This window comes from Ictidomys tridecemlineatus, chromosome 10 (assembly GCF_052094955.1).
Source record: "Ictidomys tridecemlineatus isolate mIctTri1 chromosome 10, mIctTri1.hap1, whole genome shotgun sequence".
Taxonomy (NCBI): domain Eukaryota; kingdom Metazoa; phylum Chordata; class Mammalia; order Rodentia; family Sciuridae; genus Ictidomys; species Ictidomys tridecemlineatus.
The window spans coordinates 44,281,212-44,301,743 of NC_135486.1; the positions used below are offsets into that span (position 1 = coordinate 44,281,212).

The 20,532-nt window shown below is 35.4% G+C and overlaps 1 protein-coding gene across 4 annotated transcripts in view; it reads right to left on the reverse strand.

The window, feature by feature from the left end:
• The window catches only part of Gpatch2 (G-patch domain containing 2), a 173,552-nt gene that overhangs the window by 88,589 nt on the left and 64,431 nt on the right, over window positions 1–20,532 (reverse strand). Inside the window, exon 6 of one of the 4 annotated variants that reach the window (XM_078022833.1) lies at window positions 12,629–12,845. The exons of the other annotated variants lie outside the window; for them this stretch is intronic. Coding sequence (XP_077878959.1) covers window positions 12,720–12,845 — 126 coding nt within the window. The 3' untranslated portion in view covers window positions 12,629–12,719. Of the gene's footprint in view, window positions 1–12,628; window positions 12,846–20,532 lie in introns of those variants that run through there. 4 annotated transcript variants of the gene reach the window in all.

Consider the following 20,532-nt stretch of genomic DNA (forward strand, 5'->3'; position numbering starts at 1 on the left):
TCCTTGTACTCATGTAAATTCTTTTATCACTCCTAAATTAGCTTTTTCTAAATCTAATTTCTAAGATTTATTTACTTTTGGTTAGCGGTCAATACCAGTATTTTCCTAGACTGACAGGTGAGAAAATTTGGGACATCATCTAACTTAAAGCATAGTGTGAAGGAAAGAAGGAGTCCTTTGCAGTAAGATAAAGTAATCCTTTTATCTTTTTTTGAAAAAAGGTTTTACTGTGTTGCTCAGGCTGGCCTGGACCTCATGGGCTCAGCCTCCTGAAGTATGAAATGAAGCAATCTTGGCTCTGCTAAATATCAACTATGTATTTAAAAAAAAAAGCTATTTTAATTATCTCACCCTGTTCTTCAAAAGGCTCTTGTATAAACTGCGTCTAATGTTGACCTCATAGGTTTTCTGTAAGGGTTAAGAAGAGAATAACTCAGGAGAAATTGGAGGACACACTCTGGCACACAATCACACACACTGAATATTTTATTAAAATTTTTGTGCTAGGAAGGGTCATTGTTACATTTCAAGTTCATTCCTAGCAGGGTGCAGTGGCACATGCCTATAATCCCAGCTAAGAGGCAGAGGCAGGAGGGCTCTAAGTTCAAAGCCAGCCTCAAGAATTTATTGAAGCCCTAAGCAAGACCCTGTTCAAAAATAAAAAATTAAAAAGGGGTGGAGTGGGGATGTGTCTCATGGATAAGCATTTGAGATTAATCCTGGGTACATGAAACAAAAACCTCATTGACCTCATTGACTTACACTATGCTTCTGATACTTTCCATCCATCCAAAAACATAAGGCCTGATTTGCTGTTGTCTTCTGTAGTACATTGTCCATTTGTATCAGCCTACGTTTCTGATTTCTTTGAAATGCAACTGCAATTAGAGTGAAGGTATAAAATTTTGGACATAGCTGTTGGCTGTCTAGTCATTAGAAAGAGTTTTCCTATATGGTAGTTTCTATGAGTATGCTAAGTCCTTAATTGGTAACTATATTTAAAAAAAAACTGCAGATGTATATGCTTTGATAAATCACATTAAGTCATTGGTCACTCTTTTTTTTTTTTTTTTTTTTTTGGGTACTGGGAATTGAACCCAGAAGTGCTTTGTGCTTTACAACTGAGCTACATCCCCAGCCCTTTTTATTTTTAATTTTGAGTCAGGGTCTCACTAAATTGCTTACGGTCTTGCTAAATTATTGATGTTGGCTTTGAATTTGTAATCCCCCTGTATCAGCCTCTAGAGCTGCTGGGATTATAGGTGTGTGCCACCGTGCCGAGCTCAATATTTGAATGTTAAAAAAATTCAATATTTTCTTTAAATCAAAAACATCCAGTGTACCATGTTACATTTTTAAGTCATTTTCATAGAGGTTAGAAATCAGAGGAGTTTTTTTGGCTTTTTTCCTTTTCTCTGAATTTTCACTGCCTTTTTCATTTCATTAATAAAGAACATATCCTATATCACATTAGGTCAAATACATGTCTACTCTATGAAGTGGCAAATCCCTTTACAATGGGGCCTGTTTCAATTAATTTATGTATCTGGGCTTTTTATCTGTGTCTGGTACACAGTAGGCATTCACTATGTTAGTTAAATTGAAATTAATTTGCTTAAGAGATCTGAGGTGGGCAAACATATAAACCTATTTGCTTTTTACTGACAATAGGTATTCTCTTTGTACAACCCTGTCCCTCTTTACTAATCTATTACTATTTGATGATACTCAAGATATTATAACAAGTGAAAGGGCTGGAGATATAGTTCAATTGGTAGAGTGATTACCTCACATGCACAAAGCTCTGGGTTCAATCCCCAGCACTACACACACACACACACACACACACACACACACACACACACACACACACAAAAGTGAAAGAATCAACATCATAATAAATAAAGCATTATCACAGCTTTATATGCTAAGGATGATGGAAAAAGAATCCAATTCATCCAAATACAATCGAGCCATTTAGGAGGTAAAATGTCCATTTAGACTAAAATATAAAACATTTACACTAAAATATCTGGTAAATACAATTCTTACTAATTCAGTAATTTGGGTAATACTAAGAAATTCAAATTGACACTGACACAGAAATTTGATCCTTCAAGGTTTTCTCATGACAATTCAATTTTTTTGAACTTCAAAAATATATAAAAAACAGCTTCTTAAGGACAACAGATCAGAATATCCAAGTACCTTACATATTTATTTCTTTTGGCCATAGACACTAGATTTTTAATTACATAGGCTTTACCTCTCGCCAGGATCATTTATTTTCAGGCTATATAAAGATGAAATGAGTATAAAATTGTTATCTTAGTCCTATCTTTCCATCATAAAACAAATTGATTCTGCTTCAGATGGGTTCATGTGGGCATCGATAACTGGAAAGTCCATATTCTTTTTACAAAGTTTGACTTTAAGAAATCTTGCAAGAGAAGTTATTATTCAAGAGACCCAGAAGGTATTTGATATAATTCTTCATGCCTTTTGGCAGTTCTAATGTGAATAACACACAGGGAGCAAGTTCAAGACAAGAAAGCTTAAGATTCACATCTTAACATTTTTTTAAAGGGAGGGAGGGAGAGAGAGAGGTGGGGGGGAGAGAGAATTTTAATATTTATTTTTTAGTTATTGGCGGACACAACATCTTTGTTTGTTTGTGGTTCTGAGGATCGAACCCGGGCCGCATGCATGCCAGGCGAGCGTTCTACTGCTTGAGCCACAACCCCAGCCCCAAGATTCACATCTTAACATACTTTTGATAAACCTAAGCATCATTCTACCAATATGGATTTGGAGTTTCTATAAATTTGGGGTTATATGACTAAAATAATGTTATATGGTATAAAGTTTATTTTAGTGAAAAAAATTTACTTTGATAGCTTTATAAATGCTTTAGTCTTGTGTTTATAAATCCTTACCAGTCTGAAGGATCACAATATTTTTAGTTATACTTTATTGAATTTTATGGGAGAAATAATATACTATGTTTCATTTTCCCATCTGCAGATACTTAAAGACCTCAGGACAAATCCCTTGCAGATGTCATGGGTCTACTTTAATTGTTTCCAGTCTGCCCACAGAAACTTAGCAAATTGGTAACACCCTGGCCTTCTCCATTCTGACTGTGGCTTGGGTTGGAGGGTTAATCACCCTGAAGAGCAGAGAGCTGAACCTTAGTGTTAAAAAGGGCATAAATCTGAATCCACAATGTATGCCTTTTTTCTTTTTCCCACCAATAGGCTCTTCAGGTTACTATGGGCCAAGTTATGTCTATCAACCCTATACTTAGTGTTGAGTCCTGATTGTTCACACTGTTATAAATGCAATACTACCAAACCGCATGAGTGTTTAGGGACAGACTGCATACACCTTGTGCTGACTGCCATTACTACTCACATCAGTTTCTACTACTTGCTTAGGCAGATGAGAAGGCATATTAATGTGGATAAAATCTGTGAATTTGGTGGGAGTGGGAATGAGTATAATGCATAAGTTTAAATTTAGGGTTTCTGTGTATTGGTAACCGAATAGTTCATAGGTGAAAGTTAATTAAATCCATAAATCTATAGAAAAAGATAAAGCATTTTTCCCCCTGGTAATTCAAGACAAAAACAAACCAAACCACTGACAAGCGTGAGTTCAAATATAATATATTAAGAATAATTTTAGAATGAGAAGCATCTCAATACTTCCAAAATGTAAGGCTCTCTGTTTAAGAAAGGGCTATTTTCTTAGTAGAGGAGGGATCATTAATTGTAGGTCAAGGAATGGTTGATATGATTAAAACAGTATATATTTGCTTAATTTAATATCTGGAGATTCTATCAATAAGACTGAAATGGACTGACTACTTCAAATTTGAAAAGGGCAATGTCCACATTGTTCCCCTGGTACTACACAATGGCAGGTCAAACTTTTGTTCCTCTTGTCCTACAAACAATTTTCAAACCCACGCTCAATAAATAAATTTGGTCTCAGCACTCCCAATCAGCGCGGCACAATCTCCTCAGTAGCAGACCTATGATAAATGGACTTATTTTCCCAAATCAAACACTTGAATTTAAATTCAGATGAGTTAATGCAAAGGTCAACATTGTAATCAGTTCTTTTGATCTTTATAGAATTTCTGGAGTAATACATAATAAATCTGAAACAAGGCAATTTGCAGCTCTGTATGTGTGGCTGGCAATAAAAATCTTAACGATCAGAGCCTTTATGTACTTAGGGAACGTTTTATCGTAATGGCTATGGTGAAGGCTTCAATGCATGGGAAACAATAGCAATAGATAACCCTGAAAGACTTGATTTCTTGATTGTTTTACAATTTATTTTATATATGTATTTATATAAAAACTTAATGAATCTACATCAATGCCTACTGTATTTTCAAGTCACTACTTTTATTATAATCACCTAGTTTTGAGTTAATAAGTTGGATATAAAAACTGCTTATGATAAAAATTAGCATATAGGTTCAAATAAAAATTTTTCAATATCTCCATTAGAATTACATTGCTTGGGAGTATTTTTACATTAAAAAGTTTTGGGAGGTTAAGTTATTTCAAAATTAGACAATATACTTGAATTTTATGATGGATATGGAACACATAATTGATTATGGTACAGTCACAAAAGGTTCCAATGGTCTTTAAACTGAAATTGAAGGAAGAAAAGAAAGGAGGGAGTGAAGAAGGAAAAAAAGATGAATAGAAAGGAAGATAGAAAGAACTGCAGCTAAGTGCCACCTCTGCACAGATAGCTACTGGGCACTACTGTGTGTAAGGCTCAATTCCTTTACCTGTCATTGAGCCCTCCTCTGATAACAATTTATACTAAATCAGCAGGGTCCCAAGTTTACCAGCAAAGCATTGCATGATTAAGGGTGGAAGTCACATGAATTTTCATACCAATAGCAGTGATGAATAGCCTGTTTGTGTTTCCAAAAGTATGAAATCTTTTTCTTTCAGCAATACAGCAAGTGATTACTCCTCCAAAATGTGAAACTGTTTTGTCAACTTCACAAAAGTGCAGACTGCTTTGCACGAAAGTGCTACTCCCTAGCTTTACCCTAACTGTAGTTCATGAGAATACATGAACTGTTCTTGTTAGTAAAAAGGTTGAGCCAATTCTTTAATAAAAGGCTTATGCCTTTTGAGGCAATTAATAATATGAAAAAGCATGCTCAGTTTCTAAAAGGAAAGGACTAGTATCTACAAAATTTGCAGTAGTTGTCCTGGGGCTGTTTTATATTTTTTTGTTTTCTTTGTTTTTGGCACTACTAGGGACTGAACCCAAGGCCTTACACATGGTAGGTAAGCTCTCTACCACAGACCTATCCCTAGTCGCCATCTTGGAACTATGTAGTTGGAGGTGACAAGATTTTTTAAAGCCTCCAAAGTGCCATCCCATATCTGTGCTTTCATAATCTGTTTTGGGACCAAAATTCTAAGAGTAATTATACCAACATCTACCTTTATGAGTGGTTAAAACAATGAGGTTGAAATTATAATTTAATTTTCTAGAAATTCAATGAGAATGTCAGGATTAAGAGACAAAGGTATCCTGCATATTTGGGATGTGATGATCAGAATTCTAACTGGATCCAAACATCTTGTAGGGTGTGATCAAAGAGTCAGAAATTTCAGAACACGTCTGGGTTAAAAATTTCATTTGCAGTTTTTGTAATAAGCTCTTCCTCGGTGGGCAATGTGACTAAGGTCCATTAGCAGGTTTTGAACTTAGTACTACACTCCCGGGCCTTTTACTATCCCACAGTTTGCTCTTTAAAGGCAAAGGAAAAAAAAAAAAAAACATGAGTCACACTGGAAATTCTGTCAGTTTTATCTAAATTGTGACCTTCTTTCCACAATAAAACTCACAAAACTTCAGAAATCACTGTTCCACGAAGTTAGACAATTCAATAATAAGAAATGATGGGGTGCCCGGTGCAATGGCACATGCCTGTAATCCCAGAGGCTTGGGAGGCTGAGGCAGGAGGACCACAAGTTTAAAGCCAGTCTCAGCATTGGTGAGGTGCTAAGCAACTCAGTAAGATCCTGTCTCTAAATAAAATATAAAATAGGACTGGGGATGTGACTCACTGGTCAAGTGCCCCTGAGTCAAATCCTGGTACCCACCTCCCCCACCAAAAAAAAAAAAAAAAAGAAAGAAATGATGAGGTGCCAGGTAAAATTGCTCTATTAAACTGTCCAACATAAGTCTATATTTCTGTGCTTCCTAAGACAAATAAACAATGTTCTTGTTTTTTTCCCCTGCAGTTTCAAATTTAGTGTGTACAGATGTCCTGTCACAACAGTTAAAAAGTACAGTCTTAAGAGTCACTAGGGGTCTGACAAGTAGAGTCTCTCAATGCCTGATAATTACAAAAAGTCCTTGATTTGAGGAGAGATCATTCCATTTTTTTTCCAGCAAGTTTCTATAACATAGAATATATTAAGAAAACAAAATCATAAAATTAAGCTTCCGTGCTCTGTCCAACTTCATGAACACTCTAAATGTTGGCAATACTTCAATGCATAAATATAGAGAAAATTCAATTCTTTTTTAACCCATGAAAAATATATATATGTGTGTGTGTGTGTGTGTGTATGTGTGTGTGTGTGTGTGTGTGTGTGTACACACACACACACACATACACACACACATTATATGTATATTTTTTCATCATCTACCATGTACAAAACAATGTGTTGGGTAATTCACTACATCATACAATAATCGAATTTGCAAGTTAACACCATGAATCTTGCAGATAAACAGTTGTAGTAGAAGCTGAGACCAGGAGTGTAATTCAAATAAAACCTCTTTCAGACATCAGGACAAAGTTTAGTTTCCCATATGAAGACTAAATCTTCCCATTTTCTTATTAACATGTCTTGTGGTCCAACTAAATTATTCGTGCTCAAAAAGAATGTAAAAAAATTTCTAAGGGGAGACATACAACCTAAGGTCAAGAGGGTTAGGATTGTATAATATAAGCTTTGCTTCTCAGGCAATCTTGCTGACAGCATCTATTCCTTTTTCTGATAACAGAACCCTGATTTTTCCATAGGAAAATACCCTGCTCCCATCCTTAAGGTATAACATGCAGTAATGCTGTATCTAGTTATCTGACCCAGGCCTGGTCATTCACAGCATCCCATCCTCTGCCTATTGTAGTTAATTCAGTGATATAATGTGACCCCATCAAAGGCCTTGAGAATCAATATTCCTTTTTGGAACTACTGGGAAAATTCCACTTTAGGTACAGTGGGAGATCTGAGATGGAACAGAAACTTCAAGAACTAGCAGTTCTTTTAAGCTTCCATTCTCTGTGCAACTTCATGAGTATACTAAAAATTAGCAGATACTGCCTACAGTCAATCCTGAAGAAAAATGGAGCCAAGATATTTAGTCCTAAATGTCACTGATTAAGTCTGTACTCAATATTTTAGTTCTCTGAACCAATACATTTCTTTCTTGTTTTGAACAGTATAAGAGTAGCTGAGCTGAATTTCTGTTACATACCACCAAAAAATTTATGATTATATAATAACCTAACTGGAAGCTTCTGATAGTGCCTATGGTTTAGTGTCCACCCTCACAGCTGCCAAGCTTTTCCACTTGTCCTTAAAAGGCAAGATTTTCCTCTGCTTTCTCACTGAAATCATAGGGCAGAATAGCACAGTGACATAGGAAGAGGCACTGAGCTGTAGCTCACTAATAGAGTAACGCCAATCCTGAGCTTCAAAGGCTGGTGCAGGTGGCATTTGGAGACAGCAAAGAGAAGTAAGATCACTGAGCACTTGCCATGAGCCAGGAACTATACGGCCTGCTTCATTTCCATTAGTTCACTTAACCTTATTTAGTAGCTGCATAACATTTTGACGGAGAAAGATGCTTTATGGACTAAGAAATGGCTAGGTAGAAAGTATAAATGATCAAAATTTGGAATAGAGTAGAGGCTAGGTGTGTTGACTCTGGTGTCAATTTTAGATTTATGACATTAAGACTTCATCACTGAAACGCATAATGATATAAATACTTTAAACTGCTCTCTGCCTCAGTTTTCCCACTTTGATGGAAAATATCCTTTAATTTGACTTATAGGATAGTGTGAAGATATTTGTTTTCTATAACACCTGGCACACTGTAAGTTGCTAACAAGCAAAACTGGAAATTGAGCAATGGTAAAATGAAATTCAAACAGTCCATAAAAGTGTTATATAGTAACTGATATGAGGAAAAGACCAGTCTAGCCTACAGCTTCATGGAACAAGGACTGAATAAATAAAGAAGGCAAGAAGAGCCATAATTATAACCAAAGACAAGAAATTAGATGAAGAATGAGCCTCTTAGCCTCACTTGGGTAACTGTTACATTGGTTCTGTAATGTGAATGGGCTGCAAGTTAATACTCAATGTTGATGTATCTTATTTGCAGTACATGTGCATTGTTATAATTGATGTATTATCTTTGTAAAGTTCTGAACAGATGATCTCAATTTACTCTTTCTTATATCAGACATCTGTTGTGGTTTAAATATGAGGCGCTCCTCCAAAGCTCAAAGACAATGAAGCAATGTTCAGAGGTGAGATGATTAATCCATTCGATGGATTAATAATTTGAATGAACAACTGGTGATAATGTAGGGAGGTGGGTCATGGTTGGAGGAAACAGGTTACTGAAGGCATGCCTTTGGGAATTGTATCTTGTCCCTGGCCACCCCCGCCATGTTTCTGAGCTACCATGAGTTGAGTCAGCTTTCCTCTGCTATACCCTCTGCCATGATAGTCTGCCCTACCTCAGGTCTACAGCAATAATTTTAGCTGCCATGGACTGCTGAACCTCTGAATTTGTGAACCAAAATATATAAACTTTTCCTCATCTGATACCTGTTCTTGTCAGGTATTTTGGTCACAGTGACAAAAATCTGACTAATGCACATCTGAAATATGAAATTGCAATAAAACTTCTCTTTGGTAAAACACAGGGACTAAGAAGCACCTTGAATGCTTCCATGACTAAGTTTTTGGAGACTTGAGGTGTGCCCCATGTAAGGAAAATGAATTATTTGAAGTTATAGTAACATCCCACTGTGTCAAATTCAATTCCTTTCTAGTCAGCTACTCTTTTACCTGACAAGAATAATTAGTGTTTTGATCTTCCTATTTTTCCCAAATTCTGAGGTTCTCAGGCCACCATTTTCTTTCCTTTTAAACCCAGAGACCAAAATTCTTCCCAGAAATAGTCCAACTTATTTTGTCAACTCTCCTATCCACTCACTAGCCTGGTTAAGTCCTAATTATGAGCAAACCAAGACTTCTCCACCAAAGTGTAGATTATCTGTCTCCCATTCCCAGCTGTTAACTGCTCTTGGAAAAACTCACACAACTGAGATGAACTGTATAAATGTATGTGCAAGTGGGTAATCTCAACTGTCTCTCATCAGCTCACTCCTCAGTTCTTCACACAAGATATCTAAAACTTTCATAAATCTCTTCAAAACTTTTGACTACATCCCTGCTGCAATCCCCACCTTAGCAAACAAACTTGCCTTCTAGTTTACAAATAAAGTAAAAATCCTAAAATCTTCTCACTTCCTGCCCTGAAACTTAAATCCAATCTACCCACCCCTTCTGCTCCTTTTGATAAAGTAGAAGGCATGTCTGTCATCCATTTGTGTTCTGACTCTTGTAAACTTCCACCACTCCAGGCATTCCTTTATTAAAGCCCAACTTCCTGAAAGAATTGTCAACTCATGCTGCTTCCATTTTCTTACCAGCGACTCAAACATTAAATCTGAAAGCTTGATTTGTCCCATCATGTGATGCCCTGCCTGCCCTCTGGGACTATAGAAAGTTCCTACCAGAAAAAAGGCCATTGCCAGGTGCAATCCCTCAACCTGGGATCTTTATGACTGGCCCTTCCATGTCATCTTATGACAATGAGGAACCTGTAGTCTCTGAATGAGCAGAGCAGGTCTGGATTGCAGACACACAAACTCTAGCCATATCTAAGACACTGTTACCTAAGACCAAAGAATTTGACGTTTCCATGCATCTTCATTTAGAAGGTTCAAAGAATGTTACAAAAATCATCATACTAAGATGACAATGGGCAGATGAAAGTTGCAGCATTGCCTTCAGGAGGAACATCAGAAAGAGCTACAAACCATTGAGTAAGCAAAAATCAAAAGGGCCCAAAGATAAGAGACAACCCATAGAGGCTTTCAATAGCAGTCACACCAAAAATTGACTAAAGCTCAGGGAATCCTGAAGGACCTGACCCAGAAGGCAGAGCAACAGAAGTTCGGGACAATTGTTGGTTATTTTTTGAACAGCAAGGTGCTCAATCCAGTTTTTGTTCCTTAGTATCACAGCAAGAATCCACTATGGAGCACATGGGCTCTATACTGCTGTTAGAAACTTTGCAAGTTGAGCTGAGGATTTTTAAAACAGGCAAAAAAGAGATGGAAGAAAGAAGGAAGAAGAAAGAGTGCAAATCTGGAACAGGAAACCCATGTAATAAGTCAAATAAATGATTTTATAATAGCCCTGGAGCAATGGGCAGCTAGCTATTAAACATATAATAAAAGAAAGGCAAATGGCCAGATGACTCCTTCTTGGGAATAAACTCTCAGATGATGCCACGTAGGACATCTTCTTGGCCATGATCTTCTAGGACTCTCCACCCTCAGAATTAAAAAAGTTTCTGCAATAGGATTAAGGACACATTCTATTTCATCTTGACAGAGTTTCTGTATTTCACTATAAATTTACGAACTTCAAGTTGCTTGAGACTTTTTGGAATAAACATCTATCTAGAGCAACACATCTTGGAACTTTTTATCTAAATATCAGTCACATTTTTAAAAGTATTAGTTTAGAAAAAAAATCTCTGTAAAAGAAAAAGCAAAAACAAAACACATACACATTAAATCTGGCTATGATGTCCCAGCAACCAAGGTTGTCAGGTGACCCTTTGGTATAGAAATGGGAGTGGATAGCATTTGAGGCACTGTTTACCCTCAGTAAGAGTTCTACCAATTGACAAGCAGTGCTAAGAGCATATTTGAGACTCTGGGAAGGGGAGTGGCTGAGAGCCTAGAGCAAGGTCTGGACCTTTTTTGTCATAGCCCTGGTCATAGAACCATACAGGCAGCATTTAGGGTCTGAGGTATAATGGCTTTATCCTTACTATTTTTCTCCCACTAAAAAGGAAACCAAAGATTTTCCTAAGAAATTCTCATCATCCCAACCAGATATGGTCTATCCTTCATCAAATATCTAAATACTTTAAAAATGGTAATATAACAGCAAGTTCTCTAAAGAACTCACTTTTGATACTAGTCTCTTAGCAGTAGATCATGCACTATTTCTCTCTGTTATCCATGACACCAAGAATGATTTATTACAAGGGTAAGTCAGGAAATCATGGGGTCAAATTGGGATTTTGAAGAGTCCCAGGGTAGAGAAAACTAAAATGAGATTATGTACATAAAAAGTTTTATAAACTCTAAAGCACCAAGGAATAATTTTACATATGGCTCAATAATAACATATATTTGGATAAATGTTAAGCAGACATTTGTAATTTTGTAAAACCAACACCATCATTTCAGTAATTTTCTCTGGTTGAGGAGCTAGACAATGGGTGGAATGAACTGTGGGTCTGAATATATGCTAACTTTCATGTTTTATGAAAGGAAGATTCTCTCACTACTGAGTTTTTACATCACAAAGAATGGTGTGATTACATGTGCTATAAATGCCAAGAGGCACCTGCTTCTCTTAGTCTACACAAAATCAAAAATATCAGTGGTGAAAAGAATACTTTGAATATTTACAAGCTTCATATAATGAATTCAATAATTTATTCACTGAATACAATTTTTATGCAATTTTGGGGGACCTATATTGGGAGATACAGGTTTGATGATGGTGCTGTATTCTCTTTAAAAACAAAAACAAAACAAAACAAAAAAACCACCATACAAGTTAATACCTGAGAAGCTTCAATTGCCAGGTGCAAACACTTCTTGTATACAATTGCTTGTTTTTTTTCCCTCCCTTTTATACACCTTTGTTTAATAGTATCTAAACACCTTCTTTTCAAAATATTTAAGTTTTTGCTTAGTCTCTTCAGTTCTATTCATACATTTCTGATCTAGAGCCATAGTCTCTCAATTCAACTGCAGAACCATTTACTGAGCACTTATTGTGGGTTAGGCATCATGTGAGATGCAGTTCAATTAATCTCAATGAATGATCAAACAATAACTAATAACTCATAAATATCTCAAAGTTTTCTTTCAGTTTAATTATAACTGTATAATTCCCTTCAGAATATAGACACTCCCATATATACACATTGAACTATTAGAATACAAATTTCAGGATTGTCATTTTTATCTAACATTTGGGAAATTAAGATGGTAAATGTTGCTTTTGGATTGAAATAGCTCAGATATTCCTGCTACTGGGTATAGAAAAATCAGTTTCCAAGAAAAGTTTATTAACTTGGTATCTTCTTCCTTCTCAACCTTTAGACATAAATGAATGGTTCTATTCCATCTAAATTAAAGAGAAATGATGAAATGCTAGGACTCTTTTCACTCATTCAATCACTCATTTGTTTATTCATTCTTCATTCAACAAACTTTTGTGGATCACTCATATTCCTTAGCAAGACAAATCTACTCAGTATGAGAAATAGCAAAAGTCGGGCTGGGGATGTGGCTCAAGCGGTAGCGCGCTCGCCTCGAATGCGTGCGGCCCGGGTTCGATCCTCAGCACCACAAACAAAGATGTTGTGTCCGCCGAGAACTAAGAAAAAATAAATAAATGTTAAAATTCTCTCTCTCTCTATCCCCTTCTCTCTCCCACTCTCTCTTAAAAAAAAAAATAGCAAAAGTCAATTTAATTAAATAACTGAAAAAAGAATATCAAAACATAGGAAGACTTCTTGGGCTGCGCATGTAACTCAGTAGTAGAACACTTGCTTAGTGTGCCACAGGCCCTGGGTTCAATTGCTATCATTACATGCAACATGAAAACACCACACAAGGGGCTGAGGTTGCGGCTCAGTGGTAGGGCGCTCGCCTAGCACATGCGGGGCCCTGGCCACACAAGACACATTAATCACCAAATGAATCTAAAAATTAACACATTCTATGCAAATTCTTGGGAGTTAGAAAAAAACCAGGAGTTTAATGACTGCAAACTTTCACTGCATTTAGACTCACAGTTTAGTTGGATGCAAATATCATGCTTTAGTCTAACGCCAGTTGCTTTAAATTATGTACAAACAAAATCAAACCTCATTTCCTTCTGATTAGTTCCTTAATAAAAGAGCTCTGCAAGGAATAACTATTCCCAAGGGTTTCTGTTTCTTGTTTTCCTAAATGCCAATCTCAAAACCGCTCCATTCTTCTCTCTCTAAGTAATAGGTACATTTCTATTATCACCAAAAATATTTGAGACTTTGAGGTGGCACAGTGTAGTGGCAGGTTCTACAGTAGAAGACAAGGGTCTACCACCTGTTAGCTGTGAAATAAAGTAGGTTTCTAACTTCTCCAAGCTCAGTTTCCTTAGTGAATAATACTGTCTATTTTCATGGGCCATGATAAGGATTAAGTGAATAAATACTTAGAAACAGACCTAAAATGCAGCAGATACCCAATGAAATATAATAATAATTATTATTGTTTTATTGATCCAATATTAATAGACAACAGCTTAGGGTTGAGTACTGATTTGCTCCTGGAGACACAATGGAACAAAATAGATGTTATTTCCTTCAAAGTGGTTACGTGCAAAAAATAAAACCGTCTAAGAACTAAGATTATATTAACATCATTAATTGAAATTCTTTTTAATGAAGGACATGCATTCACAACTGAAATTTTCTTGTGGTTAAAAAGATGAATTAGCAAAAATCTCTTAAATAAAACTAAATGAAAATACTTAATGACTTGTTTCAATTATAGAGACTCACTAAGTAAAATTTGTTTTCAAAATAAAGTAGCTTACTTTGTCTTGAAATAATTTTGAGTAATTTTTAACTTCTACTAATCAGTCAAAAATTACCATCTTCTTTATATAATCTTAATGAATACATTTTCAGCATGAGCAATAAAATATCTGATATTGTACTGTGTTTTTATAATTATGTGCTATATTAATATAATTATTTAAATACATGTAGGGAAGCAAATAAGACATACGATAATTAAGATATGCAATTACATGATTAGTAAGTGTAATTATATAACATACAATCAGACTTTACGGAGAATTTACACTTACATGGAGAGATAATTTTTCATAAAGTTCTGTGTTAGGTTTTGAATGTGTAAAAAGATTCATAATTTGAAATAATGATATTGTATTTTAACCAAGATCATTCCATCACCTGCAATAATAATTCTTAAGAAATCATTAATAAAACAGAACTCTGCACCAATCAAGAAGATAAATATGATTAAGTCAGAAGTAGAAAAAGGTGACTGGGGAATAAAAAACTGTTTGTAGGCCTGCATGGGTATTCTATTCGATGGCAATGTTACCAAACACAAATGTGGAGGTTAGGGGTCTCATAAGTGTATTCATTTCATTTTGACCGTTGATTAATAAAAGGGTCTGCCTGAGTGTGGTGGCACATGCCTATAATTCCAGTGGCTCAGGAGGCTGAGGCAGAAGGATCCCAGGTTCAAGGTTAGACTCAGCAACAGTGAAGCCCTAAGCAACTCAGTGAGACCTTGTCTCTAAATAAAACACAGTAGGGCTGGGGATGTGGCTCAGTGAATGAGTGTCCCTGAGTATCTAAATTATTGATCCTGGAAGCAACAGCATCACTTGGGAACTTGCTAGAAATGTAGATTCTGAACCCTACCTCAGACCCATCAGAAACTGAGGAGGTGCTGCCCAGCAATTTCTACTTTCATGAGCTCTCCAGGTGATTCTCAACCACAGTCAAGTTTGAATACCACTGCTCTGGATTAATACATCACACACAAAAAAATCAAGACTTATAGTCTAGTCTAGTTTAAGCTTGAAAATAGTACCAGAAAATATCCCTTTTGCAAATGGTTTATTAACGTGAGCCATGAACTGAGAACAAAAATGTAATTCTATGTTGTGATTAAATGATAATTTAATCTAATGGTTTTGAAAACTTTGTACCATGTTAACATGTTTATATCCATTAATACAATAACAAGAGAGGTACTATTATTAACCCACTTTAAAAAGGGGGACAGAAACTAGGATTTAAAGGGGTTGCGAACTTTTAGAAGGTCAAATGGCTAACAGGTAAAATGGAGCATACTTGCAGATAACAGAATTAATCACGCATTATCACTTATTTTTCACTGATTTAGTTTTTAAGTATCACAGCTATAAACCTCAGAAATATTAACAACCATTATATGTGAAGAACTTTATTAAAAATTAAGATAAATTTTTTTAAAGAGAGAGTGAGAGAGAGAGAGAGAGAGAGAGAGAGAATTTTTTTAATATTTATTTTTATTTCTCGGCAGACACAACATCTTTGTTTATATGTGGTGCTGAGGATTGAACCCGGGCCGCATGCATGCCAAGCGAGCGCGCTACCGCTTGAGCCACATCCCCAGCCCTAAGATAAATTTTTAAATAATATCTCATTTTAGTATAGCTATAAAAAGTATATCTAGTTGTGAAGTACCTAGAATGCTCACTGACTTACTACCATATCAACCTGCAGGTATAAATCAAGCCTTATACTTTTTTTTTTTTTTTTTTTGGTAGTGAGAATTGAACTCAGGGGTACTCGACCACTGAGCCACATTCCCAGTCCTATTTTGTATTTTATTTAGAGACAAGGTTTCACGGAGTTGCTTAGTGCCTCACCATTGCTGAGGCTAGCTTTGAACTCGAGATCATCAGCCTCCCAAACCGCTGGCATTATAGGCATGCACCACTCGGCACTGGCAACCTTATATATTCTTAATAGTTACAGAGCCAATCCCACTTAAAGTTCAGTCTTTACATACAAAGAGACATAGCAAATATACTGCTATTCATTTGATTCTTAAACATAAGACATATCTATATACTGATCAAATTGTATTTATATAATTTAATTTAATTATGTTTCCAATGAAGGTGTATGCAGCTTAATACAAATTCAATCTTGGTTTACCTGTTCCAGAAGCTCTAGTAAAGACAGTGGTGAAAGGAGCCACAAGAGGGAAAAGGGAGAAGAGTCTATGTTCAACAGAGAATTTCAGCTGGACAGTGATGAAAAGTCCATATGTTACAGTGCCACCATAAATTATGTTGGAACGAATGGTCAGGCCACAGAGGGGTTCCAAAAATAGGTTGAAACTGCTCAGTCTGAAAACAAATTGCCTAAATTCCAATATGAGAAAACAGTGTTCTTGACATATATTTTCATGTGGCCACTACTGGGTGAAGCTAGGTCTACAGAGATGAAATACAATATGCTTTGGCTTTGAAATTGGAAGTTGTTATTCCATCAAGACACTAAAATGCAAAGAAATCTGCATGAGTCTGGTGCCTCAAGGCTTAAAGATTTATTACGAAGGAAAGACAAAATGAACGATGGCATGTCAGTTGGCCTGAACCCTGGGAGTGAACCTGCATTTTGAAGAAATGGAAACCTCAGAAATCTTATATTTTAATTATCTTAGAAGTCTGAGTCTAAATTATACAATTATTGGTTTATCCAAAATATATATTTAATGATAATAATGAGAATATTATAAATCAAAAGCAAAACTGCTTAAAGTGTTCCCACTATTATTAACAAGCTAATTTTTCTTAAAGACAAACATCAAATCTAAAATATGAGGAAATATTTATATGACCATTTCCCTTAGAAGGTGAAAAACAAATAGAAAAAAAGTAGCAAACACATACTAGGAAGATGCTTATAATCTTTATTACAGATGGTTGTAGTTAATAGGAAAATTAATCACCTATTAGTTACTAAAACTGCAAAACTGCATTTAAATAAATCATAATCATAATAAAAACATATACAATACATAATTTGATGGTCTTTGGTAAATGAGTATTCCACAGACTCTATCTATAGTTTAAAAAATTTGATATGCCTGAAAGGAAGATGAATAAATCCAAGAGTCATATATTAACTAATCTTATCACAAAGCTAAAATGTTGAAGTACCACGAGTATGGCTTTAAGTCAAACAGTATTCAAGTTTCAAGTCTGATAGCACTGCCCCAGGCAATATGATTATTATCATCATTATTATTAAGAATGGGCATACTCTGTATACTAATAATAGTAAAATATTTAAGGAGTATTGGGTAACACTTAAAATAATTTTAAAGTTCCAATATGTTTTTGCATTGTCTATTGCTTGAAAAATTTAAAGTGTTAAATTATATTGTGATAAAGAAACAGAACATCGATTTCAATTGTGATTCAGGTCAGATTAAAATAATGTTCTCATTTGAAAAATAATTTGTCAACAAAGGAAAAGATTAGTTCAATTTTGTGAAATAGAATGGCATTTTTATGTAACTGAAAAGTAACCAAAAGCTTCCAAACAGGGTAAAAATGTTATGTTCAACTACCAAGAGAGAGCCAAACAGTGTAAAGCCATATTGTCCCACAGCATGAAGTGATCAGATACATGCCTAAAATGATGGACAGCTCTGGCCTAGTGAACAGGCAAAAAAAATCCCATTTACTCTCGTCCAGATGGGACCAACTGGACGCTTCAGCGCAAACAACTCATCCTTCTTCGGACCTTCTTGTCCAGCTCTTGAGCTAGCTCCAGCTGATAATGATGAATATCAAGGCTACAGTAAAGTGGGTGACAACAGAAGCCTTGTTATAGCTGCCAGTCTTTCAGTCTTGTCATTATTACACATTGAAGATTTATTTGAGTTTATTGTTGTGCACAGGGTCTAGCCATTTGCAATTCATCACCTACTACAGAAAGTTCAAGATAGTGGCCGAAGCTATAATTGCCACCTCCACCTGCTTCTGGAAATTATGAGGTCACTAGCTAGGGCAATCCAGTCCTCACTGAGCCCTAAAAGTCACAGCAGCTTCCAGTATAAAACAGTCAGGCCCTATCTGTATTGGAGCATCACATTAATAATGCTACATTGCCCAGAAATTGATTAAATTGTAGCTATAGTACAGCCCGTTATGTAGCAAACATTAAAAGGATATAGTCACAGGAAAGAAATAATGAAACTATTAGAGCTGCCAATTTAAACACTATTGTTATTATTTTAAATGTTGCAGTTACTATATGTTGATTCATAAACATATAAACCCATTAAGGCACATTTTTTGCATTTAAGTAGACATAATCTTCTAATCTTCATACTCAAACTAGTCACTAGCTATAAATATGCTTTGGAAGCAGATGGAATATAAATCCTATATAAAAATAATATTTTAAGAACTAATATTTTGATATATTGGCAGGATAGCTAAAATCAATGTTAAGATATAGTTTTGCTTTACGACAATTTAAAGTGTACACTGTGGATTGGAACAGTAGTATCTACTATGGTAATTGAGTTTGAAGAAGGGGGGAAAAAGTAAAAAATAAAAATAATCATTCTTTGTTTGAAAATTAAATCTTGCCTCCTATATTAATTAGTTTTGTTTTTAAAAAGATAAAATCTTTGTTTTCTTTTCCCTGCCAAATAGTTGGAAAAAATTTCATGAGCTTTTTCATGTTCTACTGAGCACTCAGGTTTTATAGCCAGTGCTACAAAGAGTAGGAGCTTATCTGATTTCCATTCTTCTAAAAATACATGATTCACTCACCAGTTTGCTCAGTGTACAGATGGCTTGAAAATTTATGATACTTGAATCTTTTCCTGCTCAGTATTATGCCATTACTTGGTTGCTACATCCTCATTGTTAATGGATTTCTAAAACCAAGATTTACTGAGATAGTTATTTTTGTTCCATATCTTCTTTTTAAAAATCAGTGTGGCAAGTAATGCAGAAAAAGGTAAGCCAGCATCACAATTTAACAAAATCCCAGCTATTTGGAAAGATTGTCTGTATCTTATTTTATTCCCAGAGACTAATGATATTCAATGATTTCATTTTGTAAGGTTATAGAGGAATCAAAGTTGTAAGTGGGAAGTTTCTGTCTGCAAATTCTTGTACGAGTGGTTTCATATACATATTACTGCAGCTTCTGCCACTCTGGCTATAAAATCAGTTTCAATCAAGACAATTGGCTTTGCTTCTATGTTCGGGTATGAAGGTTTGAAAGTTATAATTTTACCTAGAAGTTTTTTCTCATTTTAAATCTCACCTTAGCTAACTTTAGTGGCCCTGTTAAGTGAGAAGAAGAGATGGCCATGAAACTAAATCAAATTGTTACTCAAAAAACAGAATGATAACATCAGTAAAATAAATTAACATCTCACCTAACTGTCCAAGGTTGTCACTTGCAAAAGACTTCAGAGAAAGACAATTGGATGCTAAAAGCTCTTATCCCTCCCCTGTCTTTTCCTCCTTTGCTGACCAGCAATACTACTCTCAGTAACAACTGATAGGGAAAAATCTGCAAATCTGGAAGACCACAAGAGTAATGCCTAATATAACAATAAATTACATATGTCTTCTCTATGCAACCTAAGAACTCTTTATGGTTCAAAAGAAACCCTTAAAATTTTCAAATTAGCTCCAGGAAGTAGAAGTAGAACTCAAATTTTGGTTAAGAGTATTTAACAACAGAGGAGAATGACTAGAACTCACATACATTTTTTTAATTAACATTAGCAGGTCACCTTTAAAGTTTAAGAACTTTCACAAATACTCTTTCATATGCTCCTATTAGGTAAGGGTTAATATTATATCTGTTTTATAGAGAAAGAGACTGAAACTTTGGAAGAAATTTGTCTAAAATCACAAAACTAGGTAAGTGGTGGCACTGGACCACAAGCACAGGTCTTACTCCAAATTCTTTCACTTTGTATCAAAACCACAGACAGTACTTAAAAACCTCCTGAAACTGGGCACGGTGGGGCATGCCTGTATTCCCAGTGACTCAGAAGGTTGAGGCAGAAAGATTGGAGTTCAAAGTCAGCCTAAGCAACTTAGTGAGGCCCTACTCAACTCAGTGAGACCCTGTCTCTAAATAAAATACAAAATAAGACTGTGGATGTGGCTCAGTGGTAGAACATCCCTGGGTTCAATCCCCAGTCCAAAAAAAAAAAAAAACAAAAAAAACCTGAACTGCTCTTTCTTTCCTAATACTGATAAGATTTTGAGATTAAATAATGAATGGATTTACATTTTTATACTTCCTCCAAGAAAGTTTTGTTGACCCTAAAACATGTATCTAAACCACTAAAAGGACAGAAACCAAAATACAGATGAAAATCACAATATCTATTGTTTTGTAAACTGTGAAATACAGCTTCTATGGCTGAAGCTATATGAAAACCCATAGACAGATTAAGGAACAGTTATCCAGGCCAAGTACTAGAATGTTTACACA